The 25,484-nt window shown below is 55.5% G+C and overlaps 1 protein-coding gene across 1 annotated transcript; it reads right to left on the bottom strand.

Annotated features, from left to right (window-relative positions):
* Positions 1–7,181: 7,181 nt before the first annotated feature.
* Positions 7,182–24,620, bottom strand: PTPN7 (protein tyrosine phosphatase non-receptor type 7). The gene is made up of 10 exons (XM_073320077.1): positions 24,484–24,620; positions 20,404–20,638; positions 19,424–19,607; positions 18,621–18,705; positions 18,194–18,270; positions 13,017–13,154; positions 11,862–11,972; positions 10,677–10,834; positions 9,491–9,604; positions 7,182–7,896 (listed from the first exon to the last, which is right to left on the bottom strand). The coding sequence occupies exons 2-10, from the start codon at positions 20,532–20,534 to the stop codon at positions 7,803–7,805; spliced, it is 1,092 nt and encodes a 363-aa protein (XP_073176178.1). The 5' UTR covers positions 20,535–20,638; positions 24,484–24,620; the 3' UTR covers positions 7,182–7,802.
* Between the last annotated feature and the right edge of the window lie 864 nt (positions 24,621–25,484).

Here is a 25,484-nt window from a genome sequence, read left to right as displayed (position 1 = left end):
AGTTTTCCCTAACCCTTTGATTGCCAGTGGGGAACCAGTCAGCCTCCTTAACCCCCTCATTGCCAGCGTGGGGCCTCTCTCACCCCACCACAACAAAGAATAGCCAAAGTCCTGTTTCCACAAACACAGGAGGAACCAAACAATAGTCTCATTAGCCAGTTAGTCCAGCCCCAGCCCCCTCTCTGGGCTTCTCCCAGGATCAGGGTCCCACACTGTACTTGTCCAGGCTGACCTGCAGCTGGCCTGTGTCAGCTGACTCAGGCTGGTGGGATTCGGGCTACAGATTGTTTAACTGCGGTGTAGACGTCCAAGCTTGGGCTGGAGCTCGGGCTCTGTGACCCCATGAAAGGACAGGGTTCCAGGACCCAGCCCAAGCCCAAACACCTACACCGCAGTTACACCGCCCCATAGCCCAAGTCCCACAAGCTGGAGTCAGCTAACAAAGGCAGTCAGAGGTGTTTGATTGCTGTATAGACATACACTTACAGCCTGCTGTGCTTTTTTAACGCTTAACCTGACTGAAATGCAGCTGTTACACTCATCAGTTTTAAGGAGGTTTTAACTCAACCCACAACACTACATTATAGATTGTGAGCTGCTCGGATCCTATGTATCTTATGTTGTTGATGTACACACCCTTGAGCTGTACACCCTAGTGAATGCCTTCAGAACTTTCCCTCATTATCCCTTCTACGTATATGTTGAATAGTTGCAGAGACAGGATACAACGTGGGTGTATGCCTTCCTTGATGCTGTGATATGCCAATATTTTGTCTGGCTGGCTGCTTTCTGTCCCCAGTACATAATTGTATTTCATAATGACAGCTGTTGGCACAGTCTGCAGATATTGCTTTATTTTTTAGTAGCAGTATTCCAGTAGCACCTCTAGGCTCCATTGTATTTGCTGCTGAACATACACAGAGGGCAGCTCGACACTACAAAGTTTTGTTGGCAGAGCTATGTCAGTCAAAGATGTGAAAAAAACACCCCCCTAGCCAACAGAGCTATGCCAGCAAAACCCCTGGTGTGGACACCAACATCAGCCTGCCTCTGTTAACATAGTTGGGCAGGGTCTGCACCTAAAACTTAGATCAACCTAGCTACATCATTCAGGGCTGTGAGCTCAACCTAACCCTTACTGTAGACGCAGTTACATTGCCAGAAGAATTCTTCTGTCGCCCTAGCCCTGTAGTGTGTAGACATACCCCTAGAGTCATTCGGGGAGGTTGTGTTATGCCAGCAGAATAACACCTTCTGGCAATATAAGCTGTGTTTACATTAGACGGCTCCGACAGTACAGCTATAACAGCTAAGCATTTGTAGTATAGACAAGGCCCTAGTAAGAGAATCCCCATCCCAAAGAGCTTGCAGTGTAAATAGAGGAGACAGCAAGGACAGGTGTGTGAACAGAGGCATACAGCAGGTTATTGGCAGAACTGGCCATAGACCCTGATCTCCAATGCCCAAGTCACCACCCATTCTGCCGCTAGTTATGGCAGAACCCACAAGCAGGGCAGAAAATAAGACTCTAATCAGTAATAACACTGGGCCCTTCTCAGGGTATAGGTGCAGCTCTGCAGCTGTCACACCGACCCTTAGTATAGCAATGGAAGGGGGTTGCCATTGGTGTAGTTAGTTCATTTCTCTAAGAGGTGGTAGCGAGGCCGACTGAAGAATTCCTCCATGGACCTCGCTGCATCTACACTGGGGATTAGGTCGCCCTAACTACACAGGGCTTGTCTATGCTTGAAAATAAACGCTACAGCTGCATAGCTGCACTGCTGTAGCACTTCAGTGGGAGGGGTTTTCCTTTAGGTGGATTTAATCGACCAGCTAGGTCGTCAGAAGAATTCTTCCAGCAGGCTAGCTCCCGTCTCTTGGAGAGGTGGGTTAATGGATGGGGAAAAGCCCTCCTGTCAATGCAGGAAGCATCTACATTCCAGCTGCAGCTCCATAGCTGTGTCTTGTAGCAGCCATAGTGTAGACTGAGTCTTCTTTACAGATGAAGGGGCTTGTCCACTGTCAAGGTGGGTCAGCAGCAGAACCAAGTGGCAATGGAAGGTTTTTGCATGGTTGCTCTCACCGGCTCTTACAGTCCCTCCTCAGAGAAAGGAGATGGCCTAGAAGGGACCCTGCTTCCTCAACCATTAAGTGATAACTCTTAGTGAATGAAGCCTGCACTTCTGGTTTCAGAGACTTTCACTCTGGCAGAAACATGGGGAAAAAAATAAATTAAAAGGCACCAATGCAAGGGATAGAGTCCAGAGTGACCTAGACAAATTGGAGGATTGGGCCAAAAGAAATCTGATGAGGTTCAACAAGGACAAGTGCAGAGTCCTGCACTTAGGACGGAAGAATCCCGTGCACTGCTACAGGCTGGGAACCAACTGGCTAAGCAGCAGTTCTGCAGAAAAGGACCTGGGGATTACAGTGGATTGGAAGCTGGATACGAGTCAGCAATGTGCCCTGGTTGCCAAGGAGGCTAATGGCAATTGGGCTGCATTAGTAGGAGCATTGCCAGCAGATTGAGGGAAGTGATTCTTCCCCTCTATTTGGCACTGGTGAGGCCACATCTGGAGTATTGCGTCCAGTTTTGGTCCCCCGCACTGCAGAAGGGATGTGGACAAATTGGAGAGAGTCCAGTGGAGAGCAACGAAAATGATCAGGGGGCTGGGGCACATGACTTACAAGGAGAGGCTGAGGGAACTGGGCTTGTTTAGTCTGCAGAAGAGAAGAATGAGGCAGGATTTGATAGCAGCCTTCAATTACCTGAAGGGGGGTTCCAAAGAGGATGGAGCTCGGCTGATCTCAATGGTACCAGATGACAGAACAAGAAGCAATGGTCTCAAGTTGCAGTGGGGGAGGTCTAGGTTGGATATTAGTGTAACCCTTCTGCCCATCAGAGTTGGCAGCAACAAGGGCCGGGTTCAATATCTAGGGGTTCCATTCCAATAACACAATGCAAACCGGCTCGAGCCCCCACCCAGTGACCTGGGACAAATCTATACCACCCCCGCTGGGCGCCTCCAAGAGGCAATACTTCCCCTCTCGCAAGCACATAGTCTGAGTGTAGCAAAAGTCTTTTAATAACAGAGAGAAACAATGTGGCATTATGTTGGGGAAACACCACCAACAGGATTCATAACACAACCCATGAGCAAAAACAACCCCACCCCAGGCAAATTGGGGCATGCCCTTTTCCCTTTGGTTCTTGAGTCCAGCAACCCCAAATCACCAGAAGTCCCAAAAGTCCAATGCCCCAAAAGTCTCTGTCCCTGGTCAGGGCGGCCCCAGAGTTCGAAAGTTTATCTGTGGAGCTTTACCTCCCAACCTGGGTGGAAATGGGACAGGGGTAAGAGGCACCTTACATGATCTGAAGCTGACCGCCCCATAGCGGCGCTCCGCTCCACCAGCCACCCCACGAACTCCTTCGCTCAGCTGCGCTCCGCTCCACCAGCCACCCCACGAACTCCTTCGCTCAGCTGCGCTCTGCTCCGCTCCGCCAGCCGCCCCACGAACTCCTTCGCTCAGCTCCACGGCCCACAAGCAGCTCCTGCCATCCACACACTGCTCCGCGTCGAACTGCTTCACCAGCCGTCCCCGCAAACTGCTCCACAATATATCTTCAGGCTCCCCCACTACTTAACACAACACTCAGTGATTTCAGCTCTTAGGTGAATTCAGCTTATAGTAGGGGAGCCCCAGTGCTGGTGCACTGTCAGCCCAAAGTGAGCTCAGCAGCCTATAACTAGACTTCTAATGAAATCAAAATTAGCTCTGATATTCCACAGTGGAGAGAGGAGGAAGTGCAATCAGCATGTAAGGCCCTCACCAAGGGACCCATGCCACCAAGTATTAATACTTGTCCCCAGCCTCTCTCCATTCACACAGTTTTGGAACCCATGACCCTTGCCTAGCGAGTGCTACTTAGTTGATGGTGAATCCCTCCATCATAACAAAAGGCCACGTACAGTTCCAAGCAAAGTTCCCATAATCAGGGTAATAACAATTTATTCTTCCTGCCCCAATAACAGAGACACTGGGGATCCCACAGCAGCCAAAGTGACCATTTGGGCAGCTATGGTCTCATTCTAGGCGTGGTGGGTGTGCCTATGCAAATGAGATCGGCCCCTGAAGTTCTTTTCCACAACTTGCCACACCTCACCACCAGATGTCAGGGTGGAGCTCATCCTGACACTGCTTACATCAGGAAACATTATTTCAGTAGGAGGGTGGTGAAGCACTGGAATGCGTTACCTAGAGAGGTGGTGGAATCTCCATCCTTAGAGGTTTTTAAGGCCCATCTTGACAAAGCCCTGGCTGGGATGATTTAGTTGGGGTTGGTCCTGCTTTGAGCAGGGGGTTGGACTAGATGACCTCCTGAGGTCCCTTCCAACCCTAATCTTCCATGATTCTATGATTCCATGATTCTATGTATTTTGCTGTGTCCTCTTTGCTTTTATTTCTGATATTTGTGCTCTTGCTCCAGCCCTGTGGTGAAATCACATGCCATGACACTGCCATGGAAAGATCACATTCTTTTCATGGCCACGGACAGTCAGTTGGATATGGATACAGTGAGCGTTGTCCTTAACCTCTGAACCAGACTCAACGTCCACCCCACGCTCAACCTGCCTTCAAACAAGCATACCTCTAGTTTCACGTCCCTCTGCAGAGCCTGGAACCAGAAGCAGAACCATCCCAAGAGCACAGCGGGACTGTTTTTACAGTATTTCTGGCCTGACTCAAAAGAAAAATGACCCAGGATCTCCAGGGAACTCCTGTTCCTGAGCCATTTCCACTCCCAAACCAACCAGACGAAGGAGAGGTTTCTGTGAGATTTGTCTCTCACACTGAAGGAAATGGTCCATTACAGAGACAACCCTTGTTAAACACATCTTAAGTGAAAGGTACATTAAACCAAGGCTTTTTCATCTCTCTTCCAGTCACAGAGCGCAGTTGTTAGGACACATAGCAAGCGGAGAGTAATATTCAACAAGCTTCTGGGCTTTCATAAGGTTGTGTTTGTGAAGAGGGTGTTAATATTAGAATCCACACCAGGAACAAACAAACACACAGAAGAAACCATTTAAATTCACCATCCAACTTCTGGTATTGGCTTAGCTCACAGATCAGCCCGACACTTCTTCTGAGTCCATAACAACAGTTACAGACAACTGCCATCTCTTGCAACAGTCCACATGACAATGTCCGTTCTGTGTGAGGTGTAGCCTGCTACGGGATAGGAAATAACCCGGACCCAACAGTGCTGATGGCACTTTCGATTTTAATAGCTACGCAGAGCCATTTAACCAGAGAGGCTCAAATGGCTGACTATCCTCTCCAGGGCTGAAGTGACTGGCTGACTCTCTCTTTCGTTCAAAAGTTGTTTACAAAGAACTGATACGGTTTTTACTCTTCTCTGCCTCCAAGGACGTGATGATACAAACCGAGAAATTGACATAATATTATATCAGGGAGACAAGGACGGTGAGCTAATATCTCTTATTGAACCAACTTCTGCTGGTGAAAGAAAAATACAAGCTCTGGAGCTACACCAAGCTCGTTGTCAGGTCTGTGACCGGAAGAAGCTCGAAAGTTGGTCTCTTTCACCAGCAGAAGTTAGTCCAATAAAAGATATTACCCCACCCACCTTGTCTCTCTAATATCCTGGGACCAACACAGCTACAGAAACACTGCAAATAATATTATATCCTCTGTTATCATAATTTCCCTGGCAAACACTCTAGCAAGAGCATTGGCACGCACATGTGGGACGAGCTAATGAGGAATGACAGGATTCAGTGATACATGAAAATTTCTGTAGTACTGGCTATTTTTATGACCAAAATGCTCCCTGAGCTGTCCTTGAAGACCCATTGAATTTGCTGCTTAGAACCAGCAAGATTAAGCAGAAATAAAAAACTTCTGTGGTCATGCAAGCCGTGAAAGCCGTTCCAAAGCCTTCCCCCTATGCACGCCTGGGAACTGCTCTGGAGGCAGCTCCTTAGCTCAGCACAAGGTGTGCTGGGCAAGCGGGATAGTGCTGCCGGGGAGGATGAGGCTACACAACACGGAGGTCGGGATCAGGGGTGTAGAAGGCCTGCAGTGCTGTATCAGCAGGGTCAGGGACCCCACACACATCCTCATTCCCCAGGAATGCCTACTGCAGGAAGCGAGCCTTGCTTTATTAAACCCAAATATGACCTGCACCCAAACAGCCCTGGAGCGAGATCTTCTTTCCTTTTGAGAATTTAATGCTAATGAAAGTATTATTATTTTTGTTGTCGTAGTGCCTAGGAACTCTAGTCATGGACCAGACCCCATTGTGCTAGGTGCTGTACATTATTAGGTGTATTACGGTAGCACCGAGGCTCCCTCATCATGGACCAGAACCCCAGTGTGCTGCGTGCCATGCAAACAATTAAAAATGCTGTTTTGACAGCCCAGGGCGCTGGAGATCTGCGTATTCCCAGGGCAGGTACAGCATGGGCAGCAGCAGGGCACTCTTCCAGTGTACCTCCCCCTGTCCACAGGCGACCTCTAGAGTTGAGAAGGGAGTTTGATCTCCATGGCCATTCACTTCTTGGAGCCTCTTTTCAGACGGTCAGTGACACTTGTGGTTTTGGGCTGTGGAGAGAGACTCCCCACCTGAGTTCACATCAGCCGTTGAATAGGCATCAAGTTTTAGTCTCTGACAGTTTGATCTGGGTCAGGACCTGTGTCCCCAGGAGCATGCCCCAGGTTGCTTCTCTCCTGGCATAAACTCTCCGGCAGGCCCCCTGAGATGAACACCGCCAGAGGCGTGGCAATTTGGGGGTGTGGAAGGCACTCTGCAAAAGCCCTGGGGCACCCCATGGGAGTGGAAGTCTCTGGGAGGAACCTGCACAGTCCCTTGCCTACGGGAATTCGCAAGGGAGATGGTGAGAGATCACTTGAGTGCCCAAGCACTATATTGGTGAATCCCTTCCTTTCTGGCTCTCCTACTATGTGGCATCCATTTCCCTAGTACCTTGCTGCAAATTCCCGAGGTTTGAACATATGAAGCAGAGGCCAGGTGAGCTCTGCAATGCTCACTCCCTCCCCCCACCCCCCCAGGTGACCGGCCACACACTGTGAACAGTAAATCGTCAAAGTGAGCAATTAGCAAGGACCCTGGGACTCAAATTATTTCACATCAACTCTCCAGGCCGTTCCAAAGAGCAAAGTCACTCCTGTGAATCAACGTTTACTCACAAAGGAATCAAGGGTGCTATTTATTTGCAATGTAATGTAACCAGCTCCAGTCCGCACTTGATGTAACTAGTTGGAGGGTTCAAATGCACACCATGCTCCAACTCCTAGTGTATATCCAGGTCCTTAGCACAGTTTGCTGGTCAATTCGGGGCTAGAATGCCACAGGTTTAGAAAGCAAAAGCCCTTTTCCATCAGTGAAATTGGCCTCACGCTCATAGCAAATGGCACCAACAAAAACCCGCTTGGAGCCCTCTCATTGTTCAAACCTGCCCACAACCCAACCTGTGCTAGCAACGCATTGCTGTTTGTTGGGGCGCTTCTAAGCAGCTCTAATTAATTACCCCAATTACAAGATGCCGTGAGGTAATTAGCGTGATTCAGGGCGGGTTTGCCACGGCCGTTCAAGGGTGCCGCAGTTCCTCCCATGCTGCCATGGTGGCATGATGTAAGCAGAAAGGAGCCAGGGCTAGCTGGAGCCCTCTCCTGGTAGCTCTACTGTTGGCTCAGACGCTGGAGACTTCAGAGCGCCCCGGGGCAAGTCAGAGCCCAGCAGACGGCTGGGATTATTACGGGCCTGTCGTCTCAGGGAGCTGTGACGCATACACAGCCAGCGTGTGGTGGAGAAATTGGTACTGTTCACTGGTCTGAATCATTCCACCTCTGGAAGAAGAAAAGATGGTCAGTTGTAAGGTTTAATTAAACTGCAGCCGCCTGATCGAATAATTCCTTGGAGAACTCTCAGCTGCGTGGGCATTCCAGCCCTGCCTGCTGTTCCCAAACAGTGAAACACGACCTTGCTGACCTGGAATTCTCTAAGCAGCATTGGGGATTTGGAAGCCTTAGCAGGCGGTTCTCGGCCTGGATTAAAGGACAGATTCTGCTGATTTTCCATTGGTACAAATGTGGAGTAACTCCACTGAAGTCAGGATCCCCCTGCTGTAACCGGGCTCAGTATCTGGCCCTAGATTCTTACTGGTACAAGTAAATACTGCTTTTCAGCATCTAAGTGCAGACAGCAGTGTTCAGACATGGGATCTGAATGCTCTGTTTGGCGGCCACATGAAAAATAAACTCACAGCCTTAAACCCTTGATACCTAGAACTGGACCATAATGATCGGACCTTCCATGCGGGGTGGTGGAGTGCAGAAAGTCAGAATTCAAGTGAAATTCTTTCAGGTTGCGGGGAGCTAGAGCAGACTGCATCTCGGCTATCCCTGGATGCAATGTGTCCTGGGAAAGCCAGCAGGGGACGTGGGGCCCTCCCAATGGACAAGCCCTGAGAGGATGGTGAAAGGGTTGCACTAGACCCTCCTGAAAGGGGATCTTCTTCGGTTTTGTGTAAATAAGTGAGCATCTCTTTGTGGAGCTCTAAAGCAGTCACTCGACTACAACCTCACACCTTGAAGTCCCTAAGGTCCATTGTCCCTGACTGTGGTAGCCCAAATAGCTTCTTGTCTGGCCTAGTGGCAAGGGCTGCCCTGAGCTCTGTCTCACAGAGGCCATCCCATGTATAGAACGCCCAGGTGGGTGGGGTGAAATGCCAAGGATCTGCTGACACGTCCGGGGCTGTGCTTTGGAGACAATTCCCGGTGCTTTGAGGATGATTATATGGCTAGAGGCAGGTCAGATCCATTAGTGGAACATCCTGCTTAATGCAGGATAGGCAGTTTGGGTGAGTTTTTGCTCTGTGATCACAGTTAGAGTCAGGTTTTCTATATGCCCCGGCGGGTTGTTCTGCAAACCTGGCCACGTATTTTGATGCTGGGTTCTTTTAAAAGCCTGGCCAGTAATGTGGTCCCAATGACATTGGGTCTAGCTACCTCAGTAGGAAAGTCAATGGAAAGTGGTTTTCATTTGAGGAGACCAGGCTTGCCACTGGCAGGACCCGGCGAGACACCGACCGGAATGAATTGCTCTGTTTTCAAACCCGTCGCTTCCTTCCTGGCCAGTAGGGCAGCTGATCCAAAGGCAGCTTTGCTGTGCAGGAGGGAGAGCATCATTTCCTTGGAGTTCTCTTCCTGTTCTCCTGCAGTGTTTGTATAAAACCATCCCATCCCACTTCCCCGCTCCGAATCCTTCTCTGCTTCTCTCACAGACCCCCTTAATGCGAGGGCAATCCCCCCACCTGCACTTGCTTCTCTACATCTAGAGCTAGCTCCCAAGTGCTTTGGGACCACCAAGCGCTTCGTCCCAGCTGTGCCCCACTGCTCATGCCTAGGTGGCCCAGGCCCCTTGCTGTCACTCTGTACATACCTGTCTATCCGGAGCTGGCACACTATCCCCAGGATATCCACCTCTCCTTTGGCCTTCAGCTGTTGGCATCCAATCCTGGTAGCAATAAAGCAGCCCGTCCGACCAATCCCTGCACTGAATGGGACACAGAAGGCAGATCAAACTGAAGCTGGGTGGGTGATACGGGACACTGGAAAGCTCAATGGACGGCGCACAAACCCTTTTGTCTCCAGCTCCCTCCTGACCCGGGTCGGTCATGTCTGTGGATTGATCAGCTGCCTGAGGCTAGTTCCTTATGGTCCTTGCTTTTGTCCACATCACAGCTGGTCCCTTGTCTCCAGGATCAGCTACCTGTCTCGCTTGGGTCTAGGGCCCCCCATCACTGCAGTATTTGAGCCCCTCACAATCTCAGACTCCTGGGAGGCAGGGCAGTGCTTTTACCCTCAAGGTACTGGTGGGGAACCGAGACACAGGGAGGCTCTGGCCCAGATTTCCATTGATGTCAACGGAAGTTAGGCGCTGAGCTAAAGTGACTGACCCAAGGTCACACTGGGAGTCTGTAGCAGAGCCAGGACTCAAACCTGGGTCTCCCAATTCCCAGGCCATCCTCCCACCCAGAGAGGCCAGCTGATGAATTGGCCATGGAGCTTGAAGGGCCAAAAGCTGACTAGGCTGTGGCGACTTCCCTGAAGGCTCCGGAAGAAGGGGGTGGAAGCCTGTCCAGCCTAGGCTGTCTCTCTTCTGGGGATGACGAGAACCTCATTCTCCAGGGCTGGCAGCATGACACCTTCCACCGGCCCAGGATTCGTTCGGCAGTAATGTGGTGAGTTAGTGAGTGGGCGTGGAAGCTCTGTGGGGAGATCACCCGCCTAGGGAGGGATCCATGGGGAAACCAGCAGGATAGCTCATGGCCCTCAGCCCATTGCATGTGTCTCGGTTCCCAGAGTCCTGCCGTGAAGCCAACCCGCTGCACCCAGAACCGAAGGGAGCAGAAGAGACTCCCAACCAACGTTCACACCCGCGGGTGCATCAAGGAGAGCAATGGGAAAGAGGGCAGGCTCCTGCCACATGCTCCTCCCCTACAAGTGGCTCGGCCGGGTGGCCAAAGCTCCCCTCGCCACCTCTGCCAGCCCACCCCACTGTTCATTCAGGCGGAAGCAGACTCCACACCCCTCCTCCCAAGCTGGGGTTCAGGGAAGGCTCTCACCTGCAGTGAACGACCACGGGCCCCATGCTGGCTGCAGCCTGCAGGATCTGCTCCACCTCTGACACTAGGTGCAGCAGGGGCTTGGCCGACTCGGGGGCCTGCTGGTCGGGCCAGGAGGGGAAGAAGACGTGCTTCACTGGGCGACATTCACCTTCGAGCTTCCCAGCCACCGGAGTTAAAGAGAAACAAGAACATAGGAACATGGCCTGGCCAGGCTGGGTCAGACCCCAGGCCCATCCGGGCCAGTGTCCGGGCTCCAACAGTAGCCAGCAACTGCTGCTTCAGAGGAAGGGGCAAGAACCCCAGAGCAGGCAGATGTGGGATAAGGTCTCCTCCTGATCTCTAATAGCTAGAGCCTGGATGAAGCCCCGGGCACCAGGGTTTCTCTCGGTTCCAATACTCTTTGTCTGCATTAACTCACACACTAGTTAGTCTTGCTAGCCATGTAAATGTCCAATCCCTCTTTGACTCTAAGTTCTTGATCTGAATGGCATGCGGATGGATACAGTGTGAGCACTGCCCTTCCAGACCCGGGGGACTCCTGTTCCCAAAGACAGGGACCCAGACACTGGAGCTAAGGACAGCACTAAGGACAGCAAGGTCTGACTGCGGCAGAGCCAGTGGGGTCAGGGCTAATGGGGACATCGCCAACAATGCACACAGGCAGGTCTTTCCTGAGGCTTCACCCGGCGGGATCCTCAGCCCCTGCCCCCCTCCCTCTGCCCTGACAGGCTGTGCACTTGCCAAAGGAAATTCAACCCCAAAGTGCTATGGCCCAAACTCTCCTCTCCATTACACCAGGGTAAATCTGGACTCACTCCACTGATTTCAGATTTACACCAATTCCATTCGATTCACTGGCAAAACCCCGGATTGCACCAGCGTCACTGAGAGCAGGGAGTGGGTAGGGGCTGGGGATCCGGAGCTCTCCCCTTAACTCTGGCCACTTGTGGGGAGAGGGCTGGTGCTGGGCTGGGAATTAAGGCCAAAGAGGAGCTCTGCCGGTGAACTCCTTCTCCAGACAGGGAGAGGAGAGACCCCCTCAAAACCCCTCCCCCTCCCTTCTGGGACAGATTCTTTTACCCACTTATACATTACATATGTCACTGCTGCTCAATCCCCAGATCCCCACCGCCACACTCCCCATTCCCCCCTCCGTCTTGGGCTCGGGGGGCTCCGACCCACCTGGAGGGTGAGATCCCGGACTGTGTACTCTGCACACTCGCTCACCCCCTGAAGACGGATGGTGAACGGGCCGTAGATGGCTTCCTTTTCAGGCCAGTAATGGACGCATTTCTGGAAGTGGAAGGCAGGGATTCACGGCGAGGGAGAGGCCAAGGGCACCCGCTAAGGGGCTGATCGCGGCTGACACCATGGCTCACGGGTGGCAGCAGGGGGCAGTGCTGAGCATGGGGACACATGATGAACAGGGTCATATCGCCGTCCCTGCCCCCATCTTCCAGCCTCCTGCATGTCCCTTCCTGCCCTTGTCGGTACCAGGCCCAGCAGCAGCCTCTGTGCAGGGCCCCCCCTGCCTGGCAGTGCTCCCCCCAGGCGGCCACGACTGTGCCATCCCACCTCCTGTCCAACGAGGCAATGGCTGGGAGAGAAGCCGCAGGGCAGGGAGGCAGAGGACACCTGGAAATCAGCAGCAGCGGCTGGAGTGGGGCAGGGGCAGAAGTTGGCGAGACGGCTGGATGGTGTCTAGGCTGGTTCAGCCGGAACAGGGCCAAGGCCCTGGAATCAGCAGAACCAGCCAGGACCCGGGGCCGGCTAGGGCAAACAGGCCACTGTCCCCTAGTCGGCATTCATGGTGCCAGCTGCCTCGGACCGTGGCTGTGCCGGCTGGCTAAGCGTCTTCCCAGAGCCAGGCCCGGGGAATGCTAGCGGCTCAGCTTGCTGCCAGCCCTGCTCCCTCTCCCGCCAGCTGCCCTAAGCCTCCTTATCCCACTAGCTCACCAGCAAGCCGGCTTCCCAGAGAGCCCTTTGCGGAGAGCCTGCGTGACCGGGGATGCAGGGTAGGGTCGGTAAGTGCAGCTCAAAGTGTACGGTCACAGGGCTCGAGTCCCCTCTCACGCACCCCAGTGTGAGTCAGGAGTGACTCACTGGGGCCAAAGGTGTCATTCCAGTGTACAGCTGGTGTACGTGAGAGGACAGTCAGGCCCCATGTGTGAAAAGCTCCAATTTCACAGCCGTTTTGATTCGTCCTCATTCTGTGTATGGTCTCCCGCGTCAGGCATTAGCTGTAGCCCGCACTGCCACCAGCTCTGGGCTGTGACTAAATGCCACCTGTCTCCCATACCGTACAGCCAGCAGGGGCGAAGCCAGCCCGGACCGTACCTCTTTGCCTTCCTTGAGCTTGGTGATCATGACGATAAGCGGCGCGCCCTCCTGCCACACCATCTGCCAGAAATCCACCACCGTGTTCAGCATGGGCCCCTGCGTGGCGATGTACTCTCGTGCATGCCCTGCATAGCCCTAGGAGGGACAGAAAGGGGAGAGAGGGCTAGGTACGAGCTGCATTGCAGGGACAACAGCCAGGAATCTCTGTGTCTCTCGGCCAATAAACAGAACAGCGCCCTGGTTGTGGTGGGGGTTGTGGTGGATATGGAAGATTGGTAGTAGTTTTGCTAATCATGATAACTTAAGCTCTGTAGAAACACCGTCCTAACCAGCCTCTGCACTGGAGCAGAGAGCTGGCAAAATCGTAAGTCCATCGAATACAACCCGAACAGCTTGCAATGCAGGTGTCTGCGTGGAGTCTGCAAAGTCCAATGAACGGAGAGAATTAGCAACGAGGAGGCCCTCGAATGGGCACAGCTACCTACAACAGTGTAAGTAGTAAGGCAAAGAGAGGGACCTATTTGGAATGTCTTTTAAGAATGCCCAATATTAGGCTTGGGCACCCAGAGCAAGAGATGGAGGGGCCCACCTAAGGCACACTCTGTAGCATGACAATGACTGAAGCTGCATTATTACATATAGAAGACCTGGATAAAGGAGCCCAGGCTAGGGATGACTGGCGCTGTTTGACCTCTGCCTTATGCACCTGATAGAGTGGGAAGAATGATCATGATGATGATAGAAGCAAATGGCTTGTGCCTGTCTCCTCCCTTTATTTTAGGATGAACTCCTGAAGAGCTGATTGTGTTTTGGCGCTCTCCCTGTAGGACCCCCCATCCCTTCCCTTAGCCTTGTTTTGTTTTAGAGACATTTCCAGACTTTTATAATCCTGCACTGAGACTTCCCTGATCTAGCTGTCAGGGTGAATCGGTCTAATAGCTCTGCACCTCTACACTAGAACCTGGCCCCCATCACAGGGCATTTAATAGTTCATAAGTTAGCAATATTAATAGTGCAGTGGGGCTTCACACAGGAGTGAGCTCAGCAGCCCAACACACTGGGCTGGCAGAGGTCACATGGGACAGAGGCCTGAGGGGCACTTGGAAGATGCCCCACCAATAATAACCCCACATTCTTCTCAGCTTCAGATCCGATAGGAAATGAGAGTCATGATCCTGACGTCTCAGGCGGGAAAAGTGAAGCATTGAGATTTGCCCAAGGTCACCCAGCAAGCCAAGGAAAAAAACCCAGATCTCCTGAGACCAAGGTCAGTGCTCTACCCACTGGACAGCACTGCCCCCTAAGCTAGACTGAACACTGGCTGAGGCAGGGGAGGAAGCTGCCTTTTCCTCACATCCCAGTGAGAAGAATGTGCTCCGTCAGGCGCTGGCTGGGGAAAGTCTTTCGTCCACTCAGCAAACTGTGAGCTATGTCATTGGACCCTGAGCTTTGGGAGCAGGGAGATGCTGGTAGTGAGCAGGGTAAGGGGCTCTCTTTGCTGTAGGCTAAGGGGCTGCAGAGGACACTTGGCATGGTGCAGCCGGCCCAGGAGAGATGTTGGCTCCAGCCCTGACACTACCGCTGGTTCCCGGTGTGACCCAGGCCTGCAGCGGGTTTGAGGATCTCCATTTCGGGGACCCCAGGTTCACTTTTCAGAGACACTGAGCACCCACAGCTCCTGGATGCCACTGTGTGCACTCAGCACCTCTGCCTGATGGGGATGCAGGCTGCAAAAGAGACTCTGCCCCAGATTTACTACCCCTAGGACCTATGTCCATCCACTGCCTCTCGCCCTCACAGCTGCCGGCTAGGGTGAGGGGTTCTCTGCTAGGATTTGCCCTTTCTGACCCGCTGACAGTGCTGAGTTGCAGGGCGCTGTTCTGTCAGAGAAGTGTAGAGAATTCATCCTTTAGGGGACAGAGGTTGGCAGCTCACAGGAGACAACCAGCGAAGGTCCTGGGGGTCTGGCCAAGGTGAGTTCTTGTCCCCACCAACTACTTGCTGCAGAAAGAGTTTTCACCATGAAATCTCATCTGGAAATAGGCTCATTTCCATGTGGGGGTTGATGTGTCATCAGATGTGTTGGAGAGATCTTTAAAAAAGATCGTGCCCTGCCAGATATTCAAATATGAGACAACTTAGCCAGTTCCCTGCTAGGTTACAGCTATTTTTATATAATGGCGTAAGCTGAAATGACGTACAGTGGGTTTTGTGAAACCCCGAAATCAAATATGGAAACGTGTGTGTGTGTCCATTTGTGTGTGCAGAATCCAGATATGGAAATATGTGTAAGTGTGCAAGGAGAGGGTATGCACAAGGGCAGTGTGTGTGTGTGTGCACACGTGTGCACCCACATATGGGCTGGGCAGGGATCTCACACTCGGATGGCATGACTGCTATGTACCTGTGACGTGACGCATTTTCACACGGCAATGCAGCGTTACGCTGGGTCAAGCTCTGACATAAACGCAGCCAACTCTCTGTCTCGCAGACAGTTGGACTGCCCCATTGAACGCCTTTTGAGGCCTTACCAGCTGCGGCCTGTGTTCAGACAGCTGCATCAATGAGGCTTGCAACCTTACAAGAGACTCAGGCTTGGTGCCTGTGGCCTAACCACAAGGCTGGGAGTCAGGAGTCCTCTAAGCTAAGCTCGACTCTGGCACTGATGTGCTCTATGACCCTTGGGCAAGTCACCTAACTGCTCTGTGCCTCAATTTACCCATCTGGCCCACACGGGTGATGATGCTGAATTAGTATTTGTGAAGCTCTGGGAAGAGGAGACCTGCTAAGTGTTATTATTCCAATCCCTCTCTCACTCGGTAGCAAATCCATTCAGATTCACCCAAGGGATGAGTTCCCGAAGTGCTCTGTGTGGGGTTGGGGCTGCTGTGAACTGAGCACTCACCTCGTTGAGGTGCTAATTAAACCTTTACCCTCCTCTCTTTTCACCCCCCAAGTTAACTGATCCTGGTGTGTTTCAGTGGGGATCACAAACTGACCCTTATTCTCCCACCCCCCACCCCACCCCATAAGTCTCTGTTTGTTGCTTTCAAATGTTGGCTCCTATGGGAAACGTTTCACAACCCTGTCAACGCGGATGTGTGGGGGGTGTAATACCTCCTCTGACCACCAGAGGGCACAGCCACCAAATCAGTATGAAATCGCACTGCACAGAGGGCGTTCCTGCATTAGGGTTTCCTCCTGTAAAGTTCTGGCGCGTTTTCCCCCGTTTATGTTCCCCGGGTTACAGTAATGTGCTGTGTGTCTGCCGGGTAGGAAACTCCGTCTGCTGAACCTCCCTTTGGGAGCAGAGTTCTAGAGAGAGACACTGCTCCCAACCAGCAAACACACCTCCCTACTTCCCGGATCCTATCGCTGACACCAATTAGCATTGGTTTAGCTGGTAGTTCTGGGGACCTAATCCCAGATGGGTGGAGATCCATCAACTCATGTCACTCAGGCCAAGGAGCACATTAGTCACTGCCTAGCTGGGCTGGATCAAACAGGTGGAATAAAACAATTCCTACTTGACACCCACTTCTCTGAGTCCTCCCCCCACACCCAATGGAGATTCCCCACCTCATTCCTGGAGCAGGCCAGACCATGCCAGAGTCCACCCCAAGGGGTCACCACCTCAAAAGAGCTGGGATTCCCCCATTAATCATAATACACAGCTCTTCTCTTGCATTTATCATCAGCAAATCTCAAAGCACTTTACAAAGGAGGTCAGTACCATGATCTCCATTTTACAAATGGGGAAACTGAGGCACAGAGCCAGAGGAAGGTTAGCTTCACAAAGGTGCATTGCAATGCCTTAACTCCTAGGTGCCTGCCGCCCAGGGGAAGTCTCAGCCCCAAGTCAGGCGTCCAGGCCAGCCCTTTTCTGCCCAACTGCAAAGGGAGAGCCTCCCTCCACCCCACTGTAGGTAAAAGCCTGGTAGATGGGGCCGTCACCTGGGATGTGGGAGAGCTGGGGTGGGATGGAGCCCTGCTGGCAAGCTAGGCAGGGGAATGCTTCACTTGAGAGTCCTGTCACAGTGCTCTGAGCTGCTCGCAGCATCAGGACAGAGCCATGCCTATGTCACCTGGGCGAAGCATGGGCCTGCAAGGTTAGGCAGCAGCATCACCTGAATGTTGGACTTAGGTGCCTAAATCCCTTTGTGAACCTAACCCAAAGCGACCAGCCCCAGCAGCACCGCCTGGAATAGAATCCAGGGTCTCCTGAGTGCCAGTCCTGTGCTCTATCCATTACGTCACGCTACCTCTTTGGGGCACAGGCTGCTGTGAGCCAGAGTGGGGAAGCAGTGTCAGGCTAAGCCCGTGTGCCTTTGTAGACTCAGGGCAGCCGACTGCTCCATGTCATAGTGTCCCCATGGGACGGGGGCGGCGCCCCGTTCACTCCTCCCGGGATCCAACATCACCAGACCCTGTCATCTAAAAATCACGAGTCAGGTGCCCAACCCCATGAGACTGGCTTGCAGAGGAAAACAGCAAGCACATGGCAGGATCTTTGGCTCCCCTCCTGGGTTAGCAGCCTCTAGGGTCACCTTTTCTAGCTCTGCTCTGCAACCACGGAGGCTAGGAAGTGTTTTTAAATGAACACTGAGATTGCCACACAATCCCAGGCTCCCAGGAGCTAGGGCTTTCTGATGCCTCGAACGTCGTGAGAGTTGGCAGCCCTGCAGGCAGACTCTGGCTGGCTGCCTGTACCCGCCTGGAGGCCATGCAGCTGCCTCACGGTCCGATGCGAGGGGCGTGCATGATCCCGCGGGCCATGTGGCACTGGCCAGGGGGCTGGTCTCTTCACCCGGGTGATCTGCAGCAAAGGGCCCTGTGCATTGGCTTGCAGCAGGGACTGGGGGTGAGCCAGCCGGGGCAGGACGCTGGAAGGAACAGGAGTGAAATGGCTGCAGCTCTAGCCCCAGGTCTGCTGCTGTGTGACAGTGGATGCAAAGCACCCATCAGAGGTTTCATGCCGGCAGCCAACACCCCCTGGCACGCAGGTCCAAACTGACTCAGGGGACACCACGTCCTGCCCACCCAAATGCTCCACCAGGTCTCCTAGCCCAGCCCTGCAGATCAGATCAGCTGGGTTCCCAGGGCTGGAGTTGTGGGCTCATGGAGCACTCCGGCTCCTGTGGCTCTGTGGGTCTCAGGATGGGCAGATCACTCACCTGGATGTAGTTGGCATTGATGTAGTCCTGCTCCTCCTGGCTGCCAGCTCTCCTGAGGCAGACGCGGCTGTGGGGATCTAGGAGACAGAGCCGGGATTAGCCCCAGAGCAGTGGAGCCCACAGGGCAGTACTGACCTCGGCCTGGCCTCCCATCCCTTGCAAACATGCTCAGTCCCAAGCCCTCACACCAAGGGGCAAAATCCATCGAGGAACCCGCAGGTATGCTCAGAGCTCAGTGACCATGGGCTGAACATCGCTCGTCAGGTGTCTAGGAGAAACAGGGGGCAGCTGGGCTGAAACCCAGGGGATGCTCTTTAGGGTGCACCCCTCACTGTCTTAGGATGCGCACTCCCAAGCAGAACCTTCTCCGGACGCCCCTGGGCACTAGCTTACCCACACACACACAGCGGGAGGGAGCAGCACGTACTGGGGAGGATGGTTTTGTATCTGTCCTTGGCGGCCCGTCCAGGGATGTCCAGCTCCTCTGGGTTGACAAAGTTGGGGGGGATTTTCTGCGAAGGGGAAGGAGATGGCGGCTGAAATCCCTTCGCTGCCGCTCTGGTTGGGCCAGGCTTGGAGAGACACCTGCTGCCCCCAGGAAACTGCCCGCAGGACTGGGTTCTGGTGGGACCCGTTTTCTGGCCCCTCCTGAGAAGGGCTTATTGGCAGAGTTCGTTCCTGACCAGGCTACGGAAGGGCCCTTCCTAGCCAATGCCCGGGGCACCTGAGCATAAGCCTTGGGCACCATACCTGCTCCCACTGCCCCAGGGATGGAGACCCCCGGCACAACCTGCATGGCATGGGCAGGTAATGAGAGCAGAGACAAACACCCCAGGGGGCAGAGAACGCTTCCCACCCATACTAATGATCCAGATTCACAGCTGAGGAGAGCACTGTGCCTGCTTCCCCCATATTGCCCTGCCTCCCTGGGGAAGGAGAACAGCTCTGCCAGCAGGGCCCACTCTGCTGAGGCTGCCAGGAAGCTGGTGATGGCCATGCCCCGGAGAATCCCACGCTCAGTCCCCTAGGTCATTCTGCAGAGGCGGGGATGCCCAGTCACTCCCGGCCCCGGGCAGGGTAGAACTAGTGCCCTCCCCTGTGTGGTACTGAACACCAGGCTGACAGAGTGCCCTCGGGAGGACTGGTGGGAGGGGAGCGGCCTGACCGTGGGCAGGGGGGCACCCTGATGAGACTGGGAGGGGCGGGCGAAGGATGGCGCCAGCGTCTCACCGAGAACTCCTCCTGGAGCTGTGCCAGGTTCCTGGCTCGCTGCTGCAGCTCCACGCTGGTCAGGACGTGGCTGGACGTCCTGAGGAACCGCAGCGTGATGTCCCGGGGGGTGCAGACGGAGCGGATCGGCTCCACACTCGCCAGCGAGCTCATGTCCAGCACCAGAGACACATTGGAGCCTCTCCTGCAAGGCAAAGCGGCTTGTCAAGATGAAGCTGTGGCCCCCCGCCCACCTGGCCCGCAGGCTGAGTCAATAGGCATGGGGGTGCCAGTCTGCGGTGGGCAGAGCTCTGCAGAGGACACTGTGCCAGGTGGAGCTATGGGGCTCTAATGGGAGGATGCCATGGGGGCAGAGCAGGGATCCCCAAGGATATGTGAGGGGAGGTGCTGCCCAGGCTCTGGGGCGGGGGGCGGGAGGAGCGGGAGGAGCGCCTTACTGCCATCTGGGACCCACGTGTGACTCTCCAAGGCCCTGGATTAGAGTCAGGCAATTCACCTGCAACCCAGCCTGGAGCAGGCCCCAGCCCTACTGGCCCCCAGCAGCTCCTGCTCCGGGCCCCGCAGCCCCCTACCAGCAGACTGGGCACCCGCACATAAGAGCCATGCTGCTGTTGCTTTGGGTATAAAACGGGCACAAACCACGGCCACACTTGGCCGTGGTGGGTGCAGATGGCAGCACCCCACCCTTCCTGCAGGCCGGCACCAGTGCCCCGCAGCCCTGCGGCTTGGGCGTTGGATCCCCAGGGATGCCACTTCTCTCCCCATGCTGAGCCCAGCTGGGACGCATTTGCTGGGGGTCCCTAGGCCTGACTGGGGGCTAAATCCAGGGCCTTTCTCCCTCTGGGGCCGGCTGGTGGCTCAGAGCAGCAAGAGGCTCTCTCCCTCCCCGAGGCTGCCTGCTGACGACCTGTGCGCTGTGCTCAGAGCCCCCTGCCCCGGATGTGGCCCGGGAGGCCCATCGGGGCCTGGCTGCTGCTCACCTCTCCTGCAGCCGTACATGTCTCCTAGCAGAGGGGCCGGGCGTGCCGACCTCGTCCATCGCTCCCCGGGCTGCCCGGCCTGGCAGACTGGCGCTATGAACTCCAGAGCATGCCGCGCAGTCCTGGACCATGCTGTGCCAGCAGCAGAGCCCTCACCCTGAGGCGCGGAGGGTGCAAACGGATCCCAGAGGGCCAAGGCTCAGAGCGGATCAATGAGCCATGGGGGGAAAGGCGTCTGGAAAACACAAAGCACGGCACCCGCTCAGCTGCCAGCAGGGGCGCAGCAAGGCCCCCTGCTCCTCTCTGGGGCCGGCCAGTGCAGCCTGGATAGCCAGCGGGCAAGTGGCCCAGCGTCAGCCCAGTCCAGAGAGCAGAGCATCTCAGCCCACAGCGCTCCTGGCAATCAGGCCCAGGGGATGGAGCTGGACTCCCAGGAACAGGTCCCAAACTCAGCTGAAAACTCTGGCCTAAGTCCTTTGGCTGGTTCCTGCTAGAGCAGATCTGTAGCCCCCAGAGCATGGGGGGCACATGGTGCCGGCACAGCCCAGCTGCAGCCTCTGACCTGGCGGGCACGGTGCCGGCATGGCCCCGCTGCAGCCTCCGCCCCCGGGGTCACAGCTTCCGCAAGGTGCTGCAGCAGCCTTTCCGCCCCCATGCTCCCGATGCCGCTCGCAGTTGCCCCTCCAGGCGGAGCCACGCGTCGCTCCTGCCCCCGCCTACCGTCCCCAAACCCTGCCCCCGAGCTAGCCAGAGAGTGACACTCCTCACTGCCCTACGCCGTCAGCCCCCCAGTGCCCCACGGCCATATCCCCTCACAGACCCCTGCCCCTTCCTACGGCCAGGCCTTCCCTCCTCCCGCTGCAGTGGCTTACGGCTCGGGCTAGTCCCACACTCCCCCGTTCAGCTTCCGGCAATGATTTGTCTGCCCCTTTGTATTACTAGCCTAGTGACCGCCCCACCCCACGCCCCCACCGGGCCAGCTCCTCCGGTGGGGTAAGTTGCAGTCGCTCCAGCCAGGCCAACAGAGCTGAACGAGTGACCCCAGCCAGGGATCGGGGCTCTCTGTGAAGCTGCAGGTGGGACTATGCTAGCGGGGGCCGGGGCAGTGCCACTTCCCTGCCCCCTGCCATCAGGAGGGCGGGGAAGGAGAAGGATAGAGGGGTAGGAACGGACTGGGGTGGGGAGAAGAGGGGTAAAGGCAATGGGGAGGCATAAGGCTGTAAGCAAGCAGCGGGAGCGACCGTTCCCTGGCACTCTGCTTCCTGAGCAATGGGCAGGGCTGGTGCGGCTTCTCTGCCTTGGGCAGCACAGCCCTACGGGCCAGGCTCTCCAGCGCCATGGGGATCCGTCCTCCGGGCTGACACGGGAGCTCTGAGGAGAGAGGGCACCGGCTCAGAGAGATCCCCCGCCCCCTCCCCGCCACCGCCCCCTCACCAACCGTTGGAGGAAGCTGGCTTAACCATGCAGTTGAGCAAGACGGCGGGCCGCCGAGGCTGATTGGCTGGGGCAGCGGGGTGCAACTGGCATGGCCGCCGGCTGCGGAGGGTCCAGCCTTGGAGGGCCCGGGCTCACCCCGGCTGCCCAGCTTCTGGGAGGGCTGAGACTTGTGGGGGCTGGCACCAGAGGCCAAACACAGGGAGAGCGGGGACGTGCCAGCAGGCTGGAAAGGGCCAAGGAGATGGATCCTCCCCTGCTTCCTTGCCTTGGTGCCTGGGAAATTGCACTGGTTTAACTCAGGCCTTCTCTGCACCCAGGTTTTATGCTGGTATAGCCATGTCGGCTGTGTCGGGAGGGATTTGTTAGCTACACCGATCGCACCAGACACCATTACACTGGGATAAAGGCGCCTTATTCCCCTTCTTGTATGGGATAAGCAATCCCGGTGTAAACCCCTTTACACCAGGACAAACCCCTTTGTACCGGCACAGCTGACCCCACCCTTTCATTCGCCTGGGAGAGCGACAGCAGGATGTTTGTGTGTGTGGGCAAAGTCACAGACTGGCTTTTAAACCGAGACACTTCAGCTAATGCAACCCCCTGCGTGGGCTCCAATTTCAGTTTAAAAGCAGCTTGTTTGGGTTTAGATTAAACCTGCGTGCAGCTGACCTAAGCTCGACCGAAATCAGCCTAGTGGAAACCCGACATTTGAGCATCTGTGTAGTCTTTGACACAGGTTTCACAATTGGCTCTAAAGCCGCACCTATAATTAAGCAAAAACAACGAGGAGTCCTTGTGGCACCTCAGAGACTAACACGTTTATTTGGGCACAAGCTTTCGTGGGCTTTTTGCTGATACAGCCTAACACGGCTACCGCTCCGAAACCTATAATTAAAGTGTCAGTGGAGTAACTTCTACGGCCCCAAAAGAGACACTCCAGGCTTCCCCTAAGGGGAGCGAGAGGGGAAACTTGCATGAAACCAGAGTGACGTTCTCATGTGGACAAGCTTCCTTCTTTCCGCCATTTTGACGGAGCGGATGAAGCGGGCTCTGGCGCGGGCTCTGGCGCGGGCTCTCGGGCCCTGGCTAAGGGAAAGCTGCACCAGCTGAACTTAAATCAGGTTTTAGGCCGGTTTTGTTAGAGCAGTGCGCTAGGCTGTGTGGACAGGCTTATTCCACTTTAACTAGGCTTAGGTCAATGTAGGTTCTGCTGAGTGGGAAGCTGTTGAAGCCAAACTGCAAGCCGCTGCTTTTAGCCTGAAATCTGAGCGTCCACACAGGGGTTACACTAACCTGGTTGGAGAGAGTCCTAAGCTAGCCTGGTGCAGCTCTCCTGTGCAGACAAAAACGTGTCGCTCTGCTACTTCCCCAGTCTGCTGGGTTCGGGACTAGCCAGCCCAAGGCTGGGGGCTGCCTATCAACCTCATGTGATCCGAAATACTGAGGAGCCAGCAATGGGGAATCAGGAGGGAGAGAGATGGAGTATGGAACAGAGGTTAGGGGGCTAGGATCAGAGGTGGGGGGTCTATATTTCTCCTTCTCCATCCAATTCCCATGGGTCCTGCAGCCCCTTCTGGCTCTCACGGGGCGGGGTCCAGAGGCCCCACTTGGCTGGGCCTGGGTAAAGCCTCTTCATGGGCTCAGATCCTCCTTTGGAGCCAGTTTCAGAATAACTAGCAAGCTAGTCTAGATCTGACCCACCATCTCCAGGCCTCACTATGAGCCTCTCCCCCGGGCACTCCGCTCTTGGTATTAAAGACGAAGTCAAGGCCAGGTTGGCAGGACTAGACCTTGGCACCTCCCCATAGCAAGGGGGCCTAGAGGGCAGGACAGCCCAGAGGGATGGGGTTTGGAGCAGGCTGTGTCCCAAAGTGTGGGGATGAGGTTCTGCACATGGGCAGCTGGGGATCACGCACCAAGCCGAACCCAGATCCTAACAGTGCCCAGGCCTCATGGGGCGATGGCTGGTACCCATCTGTTGTGGAGGGGGCCAGGGTGGCTCACCATGCTGTGGTGGAATGTGGAACCCAGCCCTGCCAGGTTTATACCCAGCCCCATGCCAGAGGGTCCGTGCCTGGCTGAACGGCCCCAGGGAGACAGGAGGAGTTCCCCTGCGTGACATACCCCAGGTGCACCTGTTTTGGCTAAGGGAGGGAGGGGCTGAGTTCTGGCATCCCAGCCATTCCTGCCTTCCCCACTCCTCCCGCCAAGGCCTGTGTGAGGAACCCCACTGGCAGGCCGGGGTGGGTGCCCCCAGAGGAGTCCAGCCTTGGAGTGTGATCACTGGGTAAAGGGCACTAGCCTCCTAATGGCAACGCAGCCCCTCAGCCATCTCCAGATACACTGAGCTAGGAGCACCCGGCTGGTGCCATGCATGGCGAACCCGGGCGCCATGTCGGGACAGGCCCCACCATAGCCTCCGCCTGGCGCTGCAGTCCAGGTCCTAATCCTGTGCCCATCCCCATGGTATCTGTGCTGCCCTGCTCCACGGGAAGCCACCAAGGCACAGACCCGCCCCACACATCATCTCTGCACACAGCTGCAGCCCAGAGGTGCCCGGGACCTGCTGCCCACCCATCCCCAGCTCGGGGCCCTGGCTGCCCCATCTCCGCAGGCGAGTCCAGGATCACTCCGGGCGCTTACCTGGGGCCCCGAGCGGGCCGGCCCCGCGGCTCCTCAGCACTAGGGCTGCGAGTGGTGCACCAGTGGGTCGGGCGCCAGGGTTTGAAAGTGTTCAGGAAACTGCTTATCAAGGAGACTCTGTTGCCTCTGCAGCTTCCTCTCCCCGCTTCTCCCCCCACCCTGCCTGCCGCCCACGCACATACCGGCCACACGCTCCGCAGCTCCACTCCATCCGGCCTCTGCAAGGCAGGCACACCCCCACCCCTACCCGGCGAGCTCCCCACGGGGCTCAGGTGGGGCCAGGCCCTGCCCACCCCTCTGCCTGCCAGGGCAGGACATGCTGCCAGAGGCATACGGAGGCCACTCGCTGCAGCTGTGGCTGGCCTGGGCAACAGAACAAAGAGGCAGGGATCCCCAAGGGGGCATGAGGCAGAGGGCAGGGGGGCAAGGGCAATAAGCAGAAAGAGACTTTGGGTCTAGGGAAGTTTCCTGCTCCCCATGCTGTGGTGCTGCCCCCTCCCCGGTGGGTGGGAGGGGGGTTCACCTGGCCAATACCTGCTGCACGATGATCTGTCTGGCCCTACACAACCCTCCCACTGTGCTCCAGAGTCCCCGCAGGGCTGTTCCCAGCCAGTGCTCCCCGGCCTGGTCTGCAGGGGATCCCCCTTCCCCATCTGCCTCTGACTCCCGTTGAGTGCTGCCCATGGCCATCATTTCTGGGCAGAAAAGGGGGAACATGCCGTGCCCCCGCTCCAGGCACTGCTCTCCTGCCCCCAGGGAGAGTCTGCAGCCAGCGAGGGTCTTTGCATTCCCTGAGGAGGATTCCCGAGTGCTCAGTTCCATCAGCGCCCGGCCTGCCCAGGCCAAACACGGCAGCGAAATGTCTCCAAGCCCGGCGCCCAGGTATGGGGCAATGATCCCTCTAATTTTTGACAGGCCCTGTGCATGAAAAATTTCTTCTGTGCACATTTTTGTGCGTGCAGTGTTTCACCATGTGCGTGGGGTTTAGGATCTGTGTGCAC

Source organism: Lepidochelys kempii, chromosome 21, assembly GCF_965140265.1.
Source record: "Lepidochelys kempii isolate rLepKem1 chromosome 21, rLepKem1.hap2, whole genome shotgun sequence".
In the NCBI taxonomy this organism is placed as follows: domain Eukaryota; kingdom Metazoa; phylum Chordata; order Testudines; family Cheloniidae; genus Lepidochelys; species Lepidochelys kempii.
The sequence above is the reverse complement of the archived record's forward strand: the minus strand, read 5'-3'. Positions and strand labels throughout refer to the sequence as shown.

Excerpts from the sequence above, each read along its gene's own strand:
- PTPN7 (XM_073320077.1), bottom strand. The coding sequence starts at position 20,534 with ATGGTCCAGGACTGCGCGGCATGCTCTGGAGTTCATAGCGCCAGTCTG. Across the intron at positions 19,608-20,403 it reads CATGTACGGCTGCAGGAGAG|GAGAGGCTCCAATGTGTCTC; the intron begins GTGAGCAGCAGC and ends TTTGCCTTGCAG. Across the intron at positions 11,973-13,016 it reads AGCTCAAGGAAGGCAAAGAG|AAATGCGTCCATTACTGGCC; the intron begins GTACGGTCCGGG and ends TTCCACTTCCAG.